The sequence below is a fragment of the Gadus macrocephalus genome, chromosome 22 (genome assembly GCF_031168955.1).
Source record: "Gadus macrocephalus chromosome 22, ASM3116895v1".
Lineage (NCBI taxonomy): Eukaryota > Metazoa > Chordata > Actinopteri > Gadiformes > Gadidae > Gadus > Gadus macrocephalus.
The window spans coordinates 3,782,055-3,799,922 of record NC_082403.1 but is presented as its reverse complement, the minus strand read 5'-3'; the positions used below and the strand labels follow the sequence as shown (position 1 = coordinate 3,799,922).

Sequence of the window (17,868 nt, the reverse complement as noted above, 5' to 3'; positions counted from 1 at the left end):
GGCTCCGTTAGTGGTGAAGGAGCCGGTCCCGTCGCATGACATACGTCACGACCAAACGCTATGCGATTGGTTATGGCAGATCCAGAGCGGCACTGGGCAGATCCAATCATTTTAAAACTTCTACAGGCACCCGCCTCCACCCGCCACCCGCCTCCGGCTAACTTTTGTGCACTGTGCCCCGGAAATGTTCAGTTTAGGAGCACGGTGCCTCCTGGGTCAAAGGTCAGAGTGGAGCCCTCTGTCATAACCTACCCTACACTAATATGCTGGATCTGAACTCACGGCACCCAGCTCTGGTATGAATGTACACCATAACTCGCATTCACAGCCGTGTTAATCATGCAAACGACAGCCATCTCGTCAGGAGCAGTCAGGGTGAGGTGTCTTGCTCAGGGACGCCTCAACGCTCAGCTAGGAGTAGCCGGGGATCAAACCAGCAACCTTCCGATGACCCTAACTTTAACCCTAACCCTAGGAAGAAAGAGGGCATACATCGTGGGCTGACGTTTGTGGAGGACTTTGTACCGGTACCGTTGATCCGAAGGTGTGTCTCATTCCTCCCTTGTCTTCCTTCAGGTCCTCGGAGAGCTCGCTATTCCCAGACGGCGATGAGGTTTTCCTGGAGAGTCCGAGATCCACCAGCAAGAGTTCAACTTTGTACGCTACTGCACCGAGGTCAAAGGTCAGCTGCAACCTTCCTGACGTCACTTTTGTGTGTGTGTGTGTGTGTGTGTGTGTGTGTGTGTGTGTGTGTGTGTGTGTGTGTGTGTGTGTGTGTGTGTGTGTGTGTGTGTGTGTGTGTGTGTGTGTGTGTGTGTGTGTGTGTGTGTGTGTGTGTGTGTCCCCTCTTGGTTCATCTACTTAGGAGGGCTTTAGGACCCTGAGGGTTCAGAGCCTGAGTGGCCTTCCTGGTACCTGGGAAGTCAACAGTGTCTCAAGCGCAGTATCCACAATGCCAATGCTCCTATGAACACATGACGCTCACTTCCCTCACACTCGGCACACCCTCAACTATAGGTCTTGTAATAAAACATAATTTAAAGCTTTAGATAATCATTACGTTTTCCGAGAGAATATTAAAATATGAAAATAATAATAAACATCCAGTTATAGGCTCAGCACTACACTCTTTTCAGAAAGGTTGAAACAATAAATTATTTATGATTCAAAAATGTGCGTGTCTAGGTATAAACCATTTAATTATCAGTGACTCCTGAATTTCTTTATTCATAAAGTAATTAGTCAGATAGGATAAGATGGGGAGTATTAATTTAAACACGCACACCCAAACACAAATGCCCACGTGTGCGTGTGTCATAGGCGTCCTCACCTTTTACTGCCCTAAGGACAATAAAAGCATTTGTTCATCAACTCGATACCATACTGTGTATTAAGTTACACATAATTAGACACGTTTTCAAAACTAGTAGAACGATCTCTACATTTTTTACATTACTTGAGTTATTCTTTTATTTGCTGTTGAACAGCTGTCATGATTGAGGATCTTATGTACATAATGAAACTTGATACATGCAAGCAACACACACACTTGGAAGAACAGCATCTCAGCTCTCTGATAGAAGGTGCTGTTGAGTCTATCTGCCCTAAAGCACGAGAGACCTGAGCCAATAACTGCGGGGGAATTGAAGTAATTGAAGTAAACGCAAAAAGAGGTTCAAAATGGACCAAATGTGCTTTGGTCCATCTCGTCTTTCTTGCTAATAACTCTTGCATCTTAAATCAAATGTAGAGTGAATGATATTATAATTAACCCCATTTACCAGATGCAAAGGGGTGGCAGTGTCTCAGGCGGTAGTGCGCTAGTTCGATCCCCGGCTCCTCCTAGCTGAGTGTCGAGGTGTCCCTGAGCAAGAAGCCTAACCCTCGCTGCTCCCGACCAGCTGGCTGTCGCCTTGAACGGCCGACATTGGCGTGTGTGTGGATGAATGGAGCAGGTAGGGGTGAGGGCATCTTGCTCTAGGATGCCGAAGGGTAAACTGAGGACAGTAGGTACGGACTCCAGACCCCTTCATCCTGGAGTCAAACACCCTGATCAATAAACTGCCTGGTGGTAGTTAAACAAGACTCCATTATTATTGGTAATTAAATATTTATCAGTATTTTAGACTTTGTATTTAAGGTTTTTATGTGATATGTGTTTGTGAAGTTTAGGATAACTAGAGGGAACAAGTGTAGACATAGGCTGCATGAACAGCTATTTTATATTGTTCCAGCCTTGTGTTGCTGAAAGGGCTGAACCAACAGCTCATTGCATCACATTGTCGGAGAATGCGCAACACTAATCCTGATTGATTTTTGGATTATTTAAAATGACACTCTCTGCATATGTCACAATACACACATACAGACAGACAGGCAGGCACCCTAAGCCTCTCCAGTAAAATTCTACGATGTTTATAGACTTTATATCAAACTGTATATTAAGTTAAACATAATTATACACATTTTATAAACGACTATGATCTCAGCATTTTATACATTTCTTGAATTATCGTTACATTTCCTGTTGAAACCAGTCATGATTAAGGATCTTGTTTGAATTGTGAAACTAGATATATCTATATTTAAAGACATGACGGCATGCACAAATATTTTTAGATTTTAGTTTGTTTTTAGCATTACAAGTTAGAGAGATGGCAACAGTAAAACGTAATTGTCTTTACGTTTCTATTCTAGAGACGATTACTAAACCTTTTGCAATCTACACCAAGCACAGGTAACCAGTCATATACACAATTTCTGTTCACTTTTAGCAACGTATACACGATATCTTGGAATCAGAGTATATTTTCTATTACTGGAGTCAGATCGCTGTACATAAATGTGACCAATAGGGGGCGCCAGAGCACAGCGAATATCTCATCGCAGCACTGCGTTACTTAAATCAGTCAGTCAAACTTGTGCAAGAATGAAATGATTTTATTCTCTCTGCACTGGACATGGATACAACTTGCTTGGCAACGCCTATCGAGAGTAGAGATCAAATTCCTTATTTGATCTGTCATTTATTTTACATATTTTATCAGTGTATCATTGAAGCAGGAATGTTTGGAAATATTTGTTATCATGGGTGGAACACCACGATGAACGATGGATGGATGACAATGTTTAGAATTTCCATCCTCCTTTGTCTCCAAGGTTGAACGAAACAGCCACACACACGCAAACACATGCCAACCACACACAACAGCATCTCGGCTCTCTGACAGAATGTTCCGTGGCGTCTTATCTGCCCTCAAGCAGAAAAGATCTGAGCCAATAACTGCGGGGGAACCTATTGTCTCGTTCTTTCATGAGTCTTAAATTATGGTTCGATTTATTGTTAATGTAATTAACCCTATTTACCAGATGTAAAGGGGCTCAAGAGGTAGAGCGGGTTCAATGACAGCCGGAAGGTTGCTAGTTCGACCCCCGGCTCCTCCTAGCTGAGTGTCGAGGCGTCCCTGAGCAAGACACCTCACCCTGATTGCTCCCGAAGAGCTGGCAGGCGTTTCCATGCTTGACCCGGCTGTGAATGCGAGTCAGGGTTTACATTGATACCAGAGTTGGGTGCTGGGAGTTCAGATCCATCAAGGAGCAGTTAGGAGTCAGGGCCTCTTGCTCCGGGATGCCGACAGGTAGAAGGAGGACATTGGGTCTGGACCCAAGAGCCCTTAGTCCTTGAGTCAAACACCCTTACCAATACACTGCCCTAGTTCATTAAGTGGCCGTTAAACAAGACTCTGTTACTGTTGGTAATTCAATATTAATAAGACATTGTATTTATGCAGCAATTTTTGCAAAGAATAAATTGGGATAACAAGAGGGAACAAGTCCAGACAAGTAAATAAATTGTATATTATTCCAGCCTTTTGTTGGTGAAAGAGCTGATGCAACCACTCACAATGTCGGAGAGTGGACAACACCAATCCTTAATGAGTTTTGGATTCGTTTTAATGACATTCTCTGACACTCTCATTACATAGTGTGTGTGCGTGTGTGTGTGTGTGTGTTTTGGGGTGGAGTCATGGAATGAAGATGGGTGACCTTCCCTCTTCCTCATGAACCATCACACAAATATTCATTATCTGTAACTACAACCTGCTTGCTATTAGCAATTTAAAAGAAGATGATGTGAATCTACTCCAAATAACTATTAAACCGTATGCATATTATGAAAATATGATGTTCAATCATAGTTAACGCATTCATTCTTATATCTCTTATATAAAGAGATCATTATTATATCTATTACACTGGACATTTGTTTGAAATCAATACAAGGTTATTACAAAATGCACTTCAGTTAATTAGTTTTATAGGACCTACCAAAATGTAGTAGTAATAATAATCATAATAATACATTTGATTTATATAGCGCTTTTCTAAGTACTCAAAGATGCTTTACAGAGTGAACACAAAATACAATAATTTAATAAGAACGTATATATTTATTAGAAGATAAAAAAGGAGGTAGGGGAGTAAAGGGAAGGAGGTTATGTGAGGTTAAGCAATCTTAGGAAGCTGGGTTTAAATGTAACGTGAAATAGGATACAAATAGATAAAAAATATTCCATCTCTCTGCTGTACCATCTCCTGTCTCCAGTGGCTGATTCTCTTTAAGTTCTTTAAGTATTCCGACGTGAACCAACGAATTCCCAGAGGTGATGAGTCCCATTTTCCTCCTCCTCCTCCTCCTCCTCCTCCTCCTCCTCTTCCTCTCCAGGCCAAAGACCTGAGCCACTCCGATATGGACCTGAACAAGCCCAAGAAGTCCGGAGCCTTCAGCTTCACCCTCCGCAAGAAGAAGCGGGACAAGGACCGGGAGGAGATGTCCAAGAGCGTGATCGGACTGCACGGCCCCTGGACCCCGGGGCGTGGCGAGGTAGGGCTATCCTCAAAGTCACAACTCTTCTCTGTTCTGGCGCCGCAGTGGTGGAAACGAGCTCCCTGCCGTTGTCAGGACCGCAGAGTCGCTCGCCAGCTTCTGCAAAAGACTCAAGTCTCGCTTGTACAGAGTTCACCTAGACTCTGCATAGCCTCCCCTTTACCTCCCCACAGACCCTTCTCACTCACTTATTGTGTGTTGTACGTCCTTGCACTTAAAATAATAACTTGTCCTTGCTATCTTTGTTGTACAGGGGTTAACCTAACAATTGTGGGCCTAAGCTGGGACTTAAACACTCTGCTCCCCCGTCTTTTATATTTACATTTAGAGCACTTAGCTGACGCTTTTATCCAAAGCGACGTACATAAGTACCTTGTCAGAAGAAATAGAAACGAAAATATATCGCTGTCGGTACACTAAGGCTGTTCATAAAACCAAGTGCCAAGCACTTACTATCACTAGGTTAACCCATTCCCTGTTTACAACAAAGGTAGCTAGGATAAGTTTCTACAGAATGCAATGCTAAGTAATATTTTTAAGTGCCAGGGCGTACAACATACAACATACAATAAGTGTACTTAACTGCTTTGTGAGGAAGCTCTTATTTATTCATTTATTCATGTGGGGATTGTAGTAAAGTTTTTCGGCCTGTTTGGTTTCTGTGTACGTTTGCAGCACCTGGACGTCAGCCAATGGGAGCTGGCCTCACGGCAGGGGGCCTCGTTCGCCATGTCTCAGCCGGAGCTGGACACGGCGGACACCTTCGACATCCCGCCGCCGCCCCCAGTGGCCCCCAGCCTCAAGGCCCCCAGCCTCCTGGCCCCCAGCCTCAAGGCCCCCAGCCTCAAGGCCCCCAGCCTCAAGGCCCCCAGCCTCCAGGCCCCCAGCCTCCTGGCCCCCAGCCTCAAGGCCCCAAGCCTCAAGGCCCCCAGCCTCCTGGCCCCCAGCCTCAAGGCCCCCAGCCTCAAGGCCCCCAGCCTCCAGGCCCCCAGCCTCCTGGCCCCCAGCCTCAAGGCCCCAAGCCTCAAGGCCCCCAGCCTCCTGGCCCCCAGCCTCAAGGCCCCCAGCCTCCAGGCCCCCAGCCTCAAGGCCCCCAGCCTCCAGGCCCCCAGCCTCAAGGCCCCCAGCCTCCTGGCCTCTCAGCGCTCCTCGTCTGCGGACTTCCTTAGCAGGATGGACCCCCCCACCCTCCACGACCGCCACGGCCGCCTGCGCTCCCTGGAGACCCTGCTGGACAGCCCCGACGCCTTCGACGTGAACGGGGGGCTGGGCGAGGTGCCCCTCGCCACCATGCCCGAGCTGCTGCTGCTGACGGCGCCGTCCTCGCCGGCCCCCCCGGCCCCCTCCCAGCGGCGGCACGACCCCGGGAAGCACCAGGCCCGGCTCTCCCAGGACCCCGTCGCCGGCCCCCCCGCGATCCCCGGGGGACCCCCCCCCGCCGAGACACAAGCGCCGGTGTGCTCCCCCCTCGCCTTCTCGCGGTCGACCCACCCTGTCCTCTCCCCGGTGGTTCTGATCCAAAGTCACAAGATCAACCCCGTCCTCCCCGTCGTCCGTCCCGCCGGCAGCCACTCGTCACGGGACTCCGCGCACGCAACGCCAGAGCTGCCGCCGACGGCCGGCCTCAAGATGGACGCCGACGCAATCAAAGCCCTCCTCGACCGCTCTCGGATAAACCCGGTCCAGGCGAGCTCCCCCCTGATCCACGGCGAGGGCTCGGTTCCAGGTTTCCCCGAGGGATCCAGCGACCTCGCCGGCCCCTCGGCCGGCGACACCCCGCTGTCAGGGGAGACGTTCCAGTCGGTCTTCTCCCAGAGCTTCACCACCGAGGTGTTCTCCGCCATGCTAAACACGGGCGAGCCCTCCGATCACGTCGTGGAGCAGGACCCTCCCCCGCAGCCGCCGTCTCCCCCTCCTGCCCTCTACCGGGAGCGGTTCGACCCGCCGCCGCGCGTCCACGACGACGGGGGGTTCCCTAGAAGTCCCCCCGTCCCGGTGGGTGTTCCTGAGCACAGAGCGCCGGTCGTCGACGTGGTGCACGATGCGGTGCCCGACGTCTCGGCCCCATCGGCAAAACCGGCCTCCACGATCGACCCGGTCTCCACGACAGAACCAGTCCCTACAACAGACCCGGTCTTAACGACAGACCCGGTCTCCACGACAGAACCAGCCTCTACAACAGACCCGGTCTTAACGACAGACCCGGTCTCCACGACAGAATCGGTCTCAAGGACCGATCCGGGTCCCAACACAGACCAGCTCTCCACCACAGCACCGGTCTCCACCACAGACCGGCTCAACGAAGCCGACCGCGCTCCGACCGACGGCAATGACAGGGGCGCGACCACCACTTACCAAGACCCCCTTACGGAAACGGAGCACTGCCACCACGTCCTCGGTACCCTTCAGTACGATTCCCTCCTCCCTGTGAGCCTCCACCGCCGGACGGATCCCACGCCTCCCGGCCCCGATCCCCAGCTGGAGAGGCCGTCCCACACGGAGACGACAACCTCCCCCCCCACTGTCCATTCAGACGCCGAACCGGCCCGCCGGGACTCGGCACTCCGCCCCGGTCGCCTCTCACCGTCGGAGGGGAGCGCTCGCTATTCAGCCCTGAAACCCGAGGAGCTCGGCCCCGACGCAAACACTGAGGCTCCAGTGTCTCCGACGGAGCCGCCCGCCCCGCCCCGCAGCGATCGCCCTGGTTCCCCGGGGACGCCCGACGCACACACACAGGTCTCCCTTGTCCCGAAACGACCAGAGTTTGTCACAGTCGGTCACAACGTCTCGACTGGTCCTGAACCCTCTCCTTCTCCGCCGCCTGAAACAATGGCCGCCTTAAATCAACAAGAGACAATGGGGGAAGAGGAGGAGGAGGAGGAGGAGGAGGAGGAGGAGGAGGAGGAGGAAGCAGCATCAGCAGCAGCAGAAGAAGAAGAACACGAGGCCTTCCCAGCGGGGGCCAGAGGGCAGCCGGACGTCTGCTCCCCCGAGCCGGTGCTCCTCAGCGTGGGGTCCGACGGGAGCAGCGCCATGGACGTGTTCTTCAGCGCCGAGGAGGACGACGCCACCGACGGCGAACTGGACGACGTGTCCACCCTGGGGGAGAGCGAAGACCCCGGCGCCGCGACGGAAGACGGTGGCGGCGGCGTCTGGTCCGCGAGGGAAGACCCGTTCGAAACCCCCCAGGTCTCCCCCGGTCCCGACGACGGCCCGCCGGGAACGGTCGGCGCGTCGGGAGACGGGATGGCGGCGCTCCCGAGCGACCGGATTGAAACGTGGGGGAGGCGCCTTGAGCGGGGGAACACAGACGTGCAACGGCAGGGGGCGGCCAGGAGAGAGTCCCCTCCTCCTCCTCCCTCTCCTCCCGTCTGCTCCCCTCCGCCTCCTCTTCCTGAAGGGGAGCAGCAGGGGAGAGGGTTAGACATGTGGGGCGAGAGGTCGGATGAACAGGGGGAGGTGGAGGCGAGGGCGGAGGCAGAGGCGGGCCCTGCCCTACCGGTCCGACAGGTGGAGACGCTGATGGAATGTGAGCCAGCCCTGCCCTTTTCTCAGGTGTGCAGCCAGGTGGAGGAGGAGGAGGAGGAGGAGGAGGAGGAGGAGGAGGTGGAGGAGGAGGAGGAGGAGGGGGGGGTGGAAGTGGAAAACCTGATGCCGCTCATTCTCCCGGTAACTGGAGAGCCGCCCGAAACCCCCTCCCGGGTCCCGGATCCCCTGGGGAGAGAGTACCTGCCGCACGGAGGTGCCTGCAGGGCCGAGGCGAACGCAGAACACCTCCAGCCGGACGCGCACACGTTCATCGGCGTCAGCGCAGCAGGCCTCGACGCGAGCACCCCAGACCCTGCCGAGCGGGGGGAGACGGGGGAGGCCGGGGGGGCAGCCGTGTCCCCCGTAGAGGGGAGGGCGGACGTGCAGGAGGGGGGGTCAGAAAGGTCATCGCCCATCGGTTGTCGTGGCGACCCTGTTGACAGAGAGGGCGCAAAGACCCCCGTCGCCCTCGTCTACGACACGCCACACACCGTGAACCTTGACGCCTCCACCACCACCACCACCACCACCACCACTACCTCCACCTCCCTCCCCCCTCCCTCTCCCTCCTCCTCCTCCTCCTCCTCCTCCTTAATCTTCGGCGGTGCCAAGCTGTCAGAAGCCAGCGAGCGCGTCACGGCAGATCAGATAGAGGGAACTAGGCCAGCGTCTCCGGTGGCTGATGTCATCAGAGCTGCCAGCGACGCACCGAGGCAGACGCCAGTCAGCCAGGCAGACGAGGCGAGCCGCGGGTCAGGACTCGACGCTTCCACCGAGAACGGCGTCCCCCTGCCCTCCTTCCCCGCACGGACCGGCGAACCACAGGGGTGAGTGGGGGGGGGGGGGGGGGGGGCGGGGATGGGGCCATGGTGTTGGAACATGATTAGAGGGTTTTATTGCCGGACTGGGAAAGTAAGGGCGTTTCAAGTTTACATAAGAGGCTTTTGCCTGTGGGGCGACTGACGGGTGAGGCTGAGAACCACAGACGCAAACCATTCAAAGTGGCAACAAAGCAGGTAGGGTGCTGCGTGACCTATTTACTCAGACCAAAGTGAGTGCAATGTAGCGTTTTACAGACTGTGTGTGTGTGTGTGTGTGTGTGTGTGTGTGTGTGTGTGTGTGTGTGTGTGTGTGTGTGTGTGTGTGTGTGTGTGTGTGTGTGTGTGTGTGTGTGTGCTGATAGGGGAGAAGGCTGTGTTTGGTTTCTGGGGGTGCATGTGACTACATGGATGATCGTGGGAGGTTTTTTTTAATGGCTATATCATAACACTTACTCTAGAAGTTTCCATAGTGTGTGTGTGTGTTCTAGTGAATTGAATCCTTTAAGGTTTGCTATGCTAGGAATGTTGCTTTCTTTATTGACTTCTGATTTGTTCTGGTTTGTTCTGTGGAACCGGAGAAAGGCTTCCTTCCAACTGCCGCATGTTGACGTTTGTCAATCAGATTTCTATTTGGTCTGCAGTGACGTACAGAGACGGGTCAATAAGGAACATGTAGGGGATAGACAGTGGATACATGTGAAGTATAGGAAGATGCAGCCTATGAATACAGAGATGGATTAGAGAACATGTTGGGATTACACTGAATAAACAGATGTGTTATGATGAGCAGGTAGGTGTTAGACAGTGAATTCAGAGACAGGGCATGAAGGAGCAGGTAGGGGTTAGAAATACATATGCAGGTCATAAAGGAGCAGGTAGAGGTTGGACACTACAGAGACGGGTCATTGAGGACCAGCTGTGGTTTAAATAGTACAGATAGAGGTCATGAAGGAGCAGGTAAAGTTTAGACAATGACTTAAGCAGCAGGTAATTATGCAACAGGTAGGGGTTGGACTCTGAACACAGAGACAGGTCATTAAGGAGTAGGTAAGGTTTCGAGAGTGAATTCAGATGAATATCGTGTGTGTGTGTGTGTGTGTGTGTGTGTGTGTGTGTGTGTGTGTGTGTGTGTGTGTGTGTGTGTGTGTGTGTGTGTGTGTGTGTGTGTGTGTGTGTGTGTGTGTGTGTGTGTGGGAATCAAGATTCATTGCTTCCAAAATACTATATAAAAATATATCATACATATATAATCTATATTATATAGTAATAATATAATTGTTGTTAAGAAAGAATGTCAGCCACTAACTGTGAAGTACAAATAAGATCAATAATGGGGTTGTCCTACAGAGGGCGCTATAGTGAATTTGCTAATAGTCTAATAGTATCTCTATGTTCCAAATAATGACGATCCTTCAGAATCCAAGTCCAAACGTTTAAACCAACAAAATATAAAAATGCACCAAATATTTACAGAATCCCTAGGGGTGTGTGTGTGTGTTGAGGGGGGGGGAGCTTAAATGGTAATAAGCTTATAATTGGAAGTGAATCATACATGTGATTATGCACATGCCTTTAATTATGTCCATTAATTTGTAGGTAACAGGCCATCTAACGGACAGCTTGTATGTGACAAAAAATCTGAGCTGGGATTATTCAATTCATTACATTACCATTATCAATTTAGTTCCCTTATGTATATGTGTTTGTGAGGAACTGCAGCAATTGTAATTTTCTCGCTCTCTGTTGAGTTTTTATATAAACTCAACAGTAGTACTCTTTGTTCATCAAGTTATAATCAAGTGAATTGAGTCTTTACCCTTTTTTACCACAAGAGGGCAGCATATATTTAATTAACTTCAGTTCTCTGTCAGAGTGAACAGTGAGCGGACCAAGAGTTTCCTTTCCTTTCCATTCAAAGTGATGAGCCATTAGTCTGTTTCTCGCGTAGATTGGGTTCAACTGAATATCAAAATCAAAGTTTATTTCAGCTATTGGTGTCTGTGTAACCAACACCAATATGTAGCCTACTCCTAGCGCTCATTGGAATAATAATAAAAAAGAAAACGTCCCTTTTCACAACATGTCTATTCTTTCTACAGTCGTATTAGGCCTGTGTCCGGTCTTAACAGAGTGGTATGCGTTACCCTGTGTACCCTATATGCTACATTGGCTACTAGAGTAGAGTTACAGTGGGGGGGGGGGGGGGGGGGGGGGTGTTTACTGCTGCAAACTAAGATGAATAATGTATGAATTAATCATTTATACAGCCAATACAACTACATTTAAATGTCTGTAAAGGTGAGATAATGAGATGTTATTCTTTTCACACTATTGACACATTTAGGAGATTAGTCAGACTGTTTTTCCGGTCAAACATCATTCACTGCCGCTGCCTGCCGCAAGACAGAAACCACGGGGGGAGGAGTAACTAATCAACCATCACTCACCAGGCGGACAAGCTCACATGTCACAGAAAAATACTTTCAGAGGCCTCTTCCTTCAGCCATGCCTCTGAGCAGTTATTTCCGTGGGGGTCTCCCTCTATGTATGGTTTTGCGTTTTTTTTGTTTTGTTTTTTCTGAAGGGGCTCGCCACTTGTAGGGGGGGGGTGAGCCCCTCCTACGAGTTTGATTCCCGCCCCTGATCATGTCCTATCTCTTCTATGTCTGCACCCTTATTTTTTTCTCTGGGGGCAGGGAAGGTGTCTGTCGGAGGGTGTTTGCCTCTCCGATAGCAGGTTCTGGGCTTCAACTCCGACACCTGTCTCTTGAATAGTAATTATCATAATTGCAGTTTTGGTTTGGAACAAAGCGTCTGCTATGTGACAAAAGAGAACATTGTAGCACGGTGCTGAGGTAGTGAACTTGGATGAACGCCAAAATGGTTAATATACAGGTTGAGCTTATTGTGGCCACTACCTGTACTACTGTGGGTGGTTAGCGAGGTTTGGTTGGCTTAGCTAACTGGTGAATGGGGAAGCTGCGTTTGGGCGAGATAAAGGCTGCGTATCCGACCACAGGAGCACTGCTGGAAGGGACGTAAGGTCAACCGCAACAATGGAGCTTTTTGTGTTCCGAAGAGCTGTTGTGTTTAAAGTAAACTTCTCTTGTGATACAAACGTCTGGCATTTTTTTCTCTTGTTCTTGTTTCTTGGTTGATGGTGTCGCAGGCCGCCAAGACAAATTCCTTGCGTGTCAATCCCTCATGTACACTCAAACACGAGCTGAATTAGAGCTGTGTGTCCGCCCGTAATGAGGTGTGAGTCATTTTAGCATTTCTTTCACTCTGCAAACCAGCAGAAGGTCTACTCTGAATCGAATGGGGACCTATTGGTGTTAATTCGACCATATCGTTTTGTAGGGCGTTTATTCACCCAAAGCGACTCCTGGTGAATTTGCATGCAGGTCATCAAGGAGCAGGTAGGGGTGAGGCCAGCTGCATTGCTCAAGGAAGCCTGCCGGTAGTCTGAGGACATTGGGGATCAAGGCCACTGCCTTGGTGCTCGGACTTGAACTCCCGGCTCCGTGCGCCATAATGGGAGGATTGTCATTCCTGAGTCGGTGAATGATCGAGTCGCCTTTATGTCTTTGATGCCACCGCCTCTTAAGACGAGACTCAAAGAAGATGTTCGCCATTCGACTGGCGGTGATTAACATTTCCGGATTAATTGTAACTTGTAGCAGTTGAGTCACTGTGATAAACTGAAAAACAAAAACATTTATTGTGTTGTGGTGAGGTCATCTTGACCAACTGATTATCTCAGAACGAGAGAAGACTTTAAAGGCGGTCTATACTTCTCCGGCTCATTTACCCTTTGCAATTTCAATACTTTTTTTGACACATGTATTGAATGCATACATGTATTTATATGAAGCAACACTACTATATACCTTAACTAATACTGTGCTGTCACTTATACTGCCAGCCGTGCGTGAGGGGCCTCACACCCACGGGCTTATGGGGGGGAGGGTCACCAGAGAGCACTGCATTGCTGCATAACTCTGCATCCATCACGCGGTCAACATGTTTAAAGAGACTCTGTCGGCACTTCTGGTATTCAAAGCCAGAGTCTGACTGCTAACAGCAGCGTGGAGCACCGCGTCGGAGTGTTTATGTAGCCCATGTTTGACGGCGACGGCTGTTTCGGGGGTAATCACCATTCTGTGTGTCTTCTGCAGAACCGGCCCATTGTCATTATGAACTGGTAGTACCGCATTCACGGTCGGATTATGGTCGCTGTTATTTAAGCAAACACTAGATTGACATCTCGATGGGTCGCATTACTGGGGCTGCAGTCTTCACTTAAGTTCATTTGAGTTGACCTTTAACCGAGCGTTAAAGGTCAACTACAATCTGAGGAATGTTTCAACCGTTGAAGAATAATTGTGGTGTTTTATTTGCATGTGCGCATTTAGTTTTATGTTCAGCCCCTGCCTCGAGCTCCTGAATATGGCGAAGGATTGGAACATTTATTAGGCCTATGTGATGCAAGACGTCCTCTCACCTGCCTTGTTATCTTTTTACATGACAAACACCACACCCAGAGGCAGGTTTGAATAGATACTCAGCTCCGCTGGCTATCATAAACTCCTGCGTCCATCAAACACTCGCTCTCTCTCTCTCGTTGTCTCTATCTCTGTCGTTCACCTCCTCTCACTCACACATCTCACACTCTCTCTATCACTTTTTCTCTCTTTTTCCTTTTATCACAGTATATTTCACTTTATCTCTCTCTTTCCCTTTAAGGTTCTTTATAGAACTTTCTTTCTTGATCTTATTCTCTTGCTCCCTCTGTCCTTCCCTCAATTCAATTTTGAAAAATAATTATCGGCGCAGAAAATAAACATTGACCTTGCGCATTTTCTACGTCAAACTAAGGAAAAATAACAATGCACTTAAACAACACAAGAATGCAAATACATTCTGTCTCTCCACCTCTCTGCATGCCCCTCCCACACGTTCATCTCATATCTGCCTCCACCCTCCCTCCACCCCCCAGGTCTCCAGCTTCAGGCCCGGCCCCTGATCTCCAGGACCTCCCCCCCTCCTCCTCCACCCAAACCTCAGGGTCACCTCCCAGGCCTGACCCCCACCCAGCACCCCAGCCCCTGCCGCCGACCCCACCCGTAGCAGACATGCGCTCCACCTACAGCGGGTCCCGCTATGTCAGTCGACACGGGAGCTACTCTGGTGATGGAGACGGAGACCCCCACCCGGAGGGCACCGCCAACACCACCACCACCACCACCACCACCGCCACCAGCTCCGTCTCGGTCAACCCGTGGAGGAACAACTTCGACGGGGTGTCCCAGTACAGGCCCGCCTCCACCTCCGCCTCCTCCTCCACCAGCTCCTCCACCTTGTTCCCAGACTCACCTGACTCCTCTGTGCCGTCCTCCTCCTCCTACTCTCTCCCCGAGGCATCGGTCGACACACGATATCTTCCCCCCGCCCCCGACCCCGACCCCGTCTCCACCTCCTCCTCCTCCTCCACCTCCACCTCCACCACCAACCCCCTGCAGACATACGGTTCCCCAGGCAACTGGCGGAGCGAAGGCAAGAGGATTCTCTTTCTGAGAAGTGTGTCGACGGAGGAAGCGGTTGAAGAAGCGGAAGGGGGAGCAGTGGGAGGAGGAGGCGGTGGAGGAGGAGGCGGAGCAGGGATATCAAGGAGGTGGAGCCGTGAAGGGGCGGAGCCAGAACCTGCTGCTGCACCTGTCAGAGAGGCAGAGGCGCGGACAGAGGAGATAAAGGTGAACCGGGACACGGCTCACCTGGCAGTCGACCGTCTCTCCTCCTCGGAATGTAACTCGGGCGTCGCCCTCGACGACAGCACACGCCACCCGCGGGCGGACGAGGACCCCTCGTCGGTTTACACCGGAGTCTTTACAGCCACGCGCGTGCACCTGATCACCGAGCCCGCCGCCCCGGCCGCGCCCCCCGCCGCCGCCGCCGAGGGCTCGCTCATCCCCTACGAAATGGAGGTGCTCAAGGACACCCTGAAGAGCATGGGGCCCGGCCCCGGGATCCAGAAGCAGAGGAGCCTGCGCGGGGCCCCCTTTGGCTACTCCTCCCTGGCCCCCATCGTGGAGGACACCCCGAGTCCCACCTCCCCCTCCGTCACCTCGGCCTCCTCCTCCTTCGACGCCACCGACTCCTCCGTCGCACCGGCGGGCCGCTTCAGCCTGCCCCTGGACCTGGGCCTGGGTAACCCCGTCGGCTCCCGGTCGCCGCTGGACCTGATGAAGCAGAGTCAGCAGGTAGGGCAGAGCGAGCCACATTCCTTCAGAGAGGAGGGGGCCCGAGGGCCCTCACAGACAGGGGGGTCGGGGGCCACAGCAGATTACAGGACGATAGTAGAGATGAAAGAGGGAGGAAATGTAGAGAGTGCAGCCCAGTGGAATAGACGGAGGGAAAAGCGTTGTTGCTATTGGATACATAGAAATTGCTACATTATGTATTCATGTTGAATCTTTTTGTTGACAGTGTAATAGTTTGCTCTGTTGACCGGTCTGAAAGCTGTCAAGTGTCTTTTTCACTTATGACACATTTATTGGTTTGTTTGCAAATTCAGTACAGGTACTGATATTGTCTTAACTCACTTGATGAGACATTACAGTAGTGTCTTTAGCTATGTTGTAGTAGAGACTTGATGCACATCCTAGCACTGACTTCAAATACTGACTCCATTGTAGCCTTGACTTCACATAGCTTGTAATTGTGACTTGATATGTGGTAATAGTGGCTTGACATATATTGTAAAAGGGACTTGATACATCTTTAATAGTGACGCGATACATTGCAGTAGGGACTTAATATATGTTTAATAGTGAGTTGATGCATGTGGTTGAAGTGACTTGATATGTTCAATACTGATTTGATATGTTGTAAAAAGGAACTTGACATATGTTTATTAGGGACTTGATACTTTTAATAGTAGATACTTTTAATAGTTTAATAGTGATTTGTTTATGTTTAAAAGTGACTTGATATATTGCTAAAAGGGACTTACACATGTTTTATAGTGACTTAATATATTGTAAACAGGGACTTAATATCTGTTTAATAGTGACTTGATATATGTTTAATAGTGACTTGATATATGTTTAATAGTGACTTGATACATTGTAAAAAGGGACCCAATGGATGTTTAATAGTGAGTTGATATCTGCTGAAGAGTGACTTGATGCATGTTTAATAGTGACTTGATCCACATGTTGTGACAGTAACTTGATCCCCCTCCTCCCCAAGGACGCACCGCCGCAGAACGCTACGTGGGGCCTCGGCCGGCCCCTGAGGGCGTCCGCCTCCAACAGCATCGTCATGAGGACGTCCCCCGAGGACCCTCCCCCGTCCCCCTCCTCCCACAACGGCAACGGCCTCCAGCAGTTCCCCGCCGGCAACTCGCGGCTGGACCACAGCGTCCTGTTCTCCGGCTACCGCCCGCCCTCCGTGGACACGCCCCCGGACTCCCGCTCGCCGTTCCGCGCCAGCTCGCTGCCCGACACCGGCAGCTCCTCCTACGACCGCGTCAGCAAGCCGGCGCGGGGCAACGGGGTCTTTGGCGGCCTCGGGGGTCTCGGGAGCGGCAACGGTGGCGGCTCGGACGCCGCCGCCGCGCCGTCCTCCTACAACCGCTTCGCCTTCCTCCTGAACTCCACCCCCACCGCCGCCCCCGGCTCGGGGTCGCTGACCGGCGCGGCCGAAGACGCGTACTCGCGCATCAGCCAGGGGCCGCACTTCAACGGGACCGCCGCCAACTCGGGGCCCGGGAACTCCACCCAGCGCCCCACCGGACTCCCGGACTTCCCTCGGACCGCCACCTCCTTCAGCGCCACCGCCGCAGACATGCCCTTCTCCGTGTACAGCCAGGGGCACGGGGCCAGTGGCATGGGGCCCGGCGCGGGGGTCCCGGGGGCTCCCCAGCTGCAGAGGAGCTTCAGCAGCGAGGGGGGCATGGGGGGCCAGCACCCGCCCTCGTCAATGCTGTTCAACAACGTCCAGGCGGGGTCCCACTTCCAGGTGCCCGAGCCCGCTGAGCCAGAGAAGCCGACGGCCCCCAAGTACAGGGCCTTCCCCGACGCATATGTGAGTATCTGGGGCCCCTCGCTACACTGGGTGTTTGTGGGCCACCTCCCTGTGACCGAGTGACAGGTGTCCTCCAGCCTGAATCCACACTATGTCCGCCCGTCCGAATGGCTGCGTTTATTCGGCTCAGCGTTTGAGAGTGTTTGCCCCTCAATCCTGAGGTGTTTACAGGTTGGGCTGCAGACATTGGGGATCAAAACCCAGTGCCTTTCAGGGATTCAGTGGGACACCTCTAGCTCGAAATCCTTGAAGTCACAATCTTTCTCACTACCATCACAGTTTAGTTTTTTGAGTTTTTTCTTTTTCTAGGGGACTTGTGTGCCTAAGACTGGTTTGGTCAAGAGTACCTCAAACACAGGCATGTAGAGAGACAGAGCGTCCCCTCCCTCGCCTGACGGGTCGAGAGAGAGGATATCCTGTGTAGTATCTGGTGCCTTCGCTGATCTGCGGGTTGCCAGATCGAGCCCCGGCTGCGAGACGTTAGGGAGAACATGATGTTCCGCTAGCAGGTTCTTGCAGGCTGTGCTTTCTTTCCCTGAAACG

At 51.7% G+C, this 17,868-nt stretch overlaps 1 protein-coding gene across 1 annotated transcript in view; it reads left to right on the top strand.

Annotated features, from left to right (window-relative positions):
* The window catches only part of crybg2 (crystallin beta-gamma domain containing 2), a 51,780-nt gene that overhangs the window by 9,055 nt on the left and 24,857 nt on the right, over nucleotides 1-17,868 (top strand). Inside the window, exons 2-7 of the mRNA XM_060044068.1 lie at nucleotides 577-682; nucleotides 4,727-4,885; nucleotides 5,564-8,455; nucleotides 8,501-9,243; nucleotides 14,237-15,497; nucleotides 16,489-17,325. Of these exons, the coding sequence (XP_059900051.1) occupies nucleotides 577-682; nucleotides 4,727-4,885; nucleotides 5,564-8,455; nucleotides 8,501-9,243; nucleotides 14,237-15,497; nucleotides 16,489-17,325 (5,998 nt within the window). The remainder of the gene's footprint in view (nucleotides 1-576; nucleotides 683-4,726; nucleotides 4,886-5,563; nucleotides 8,456-8,500; nucleotides 9,244-14,236; nucleotides 15,498-16,488; nucleotides 17,326-17,868) is intronic.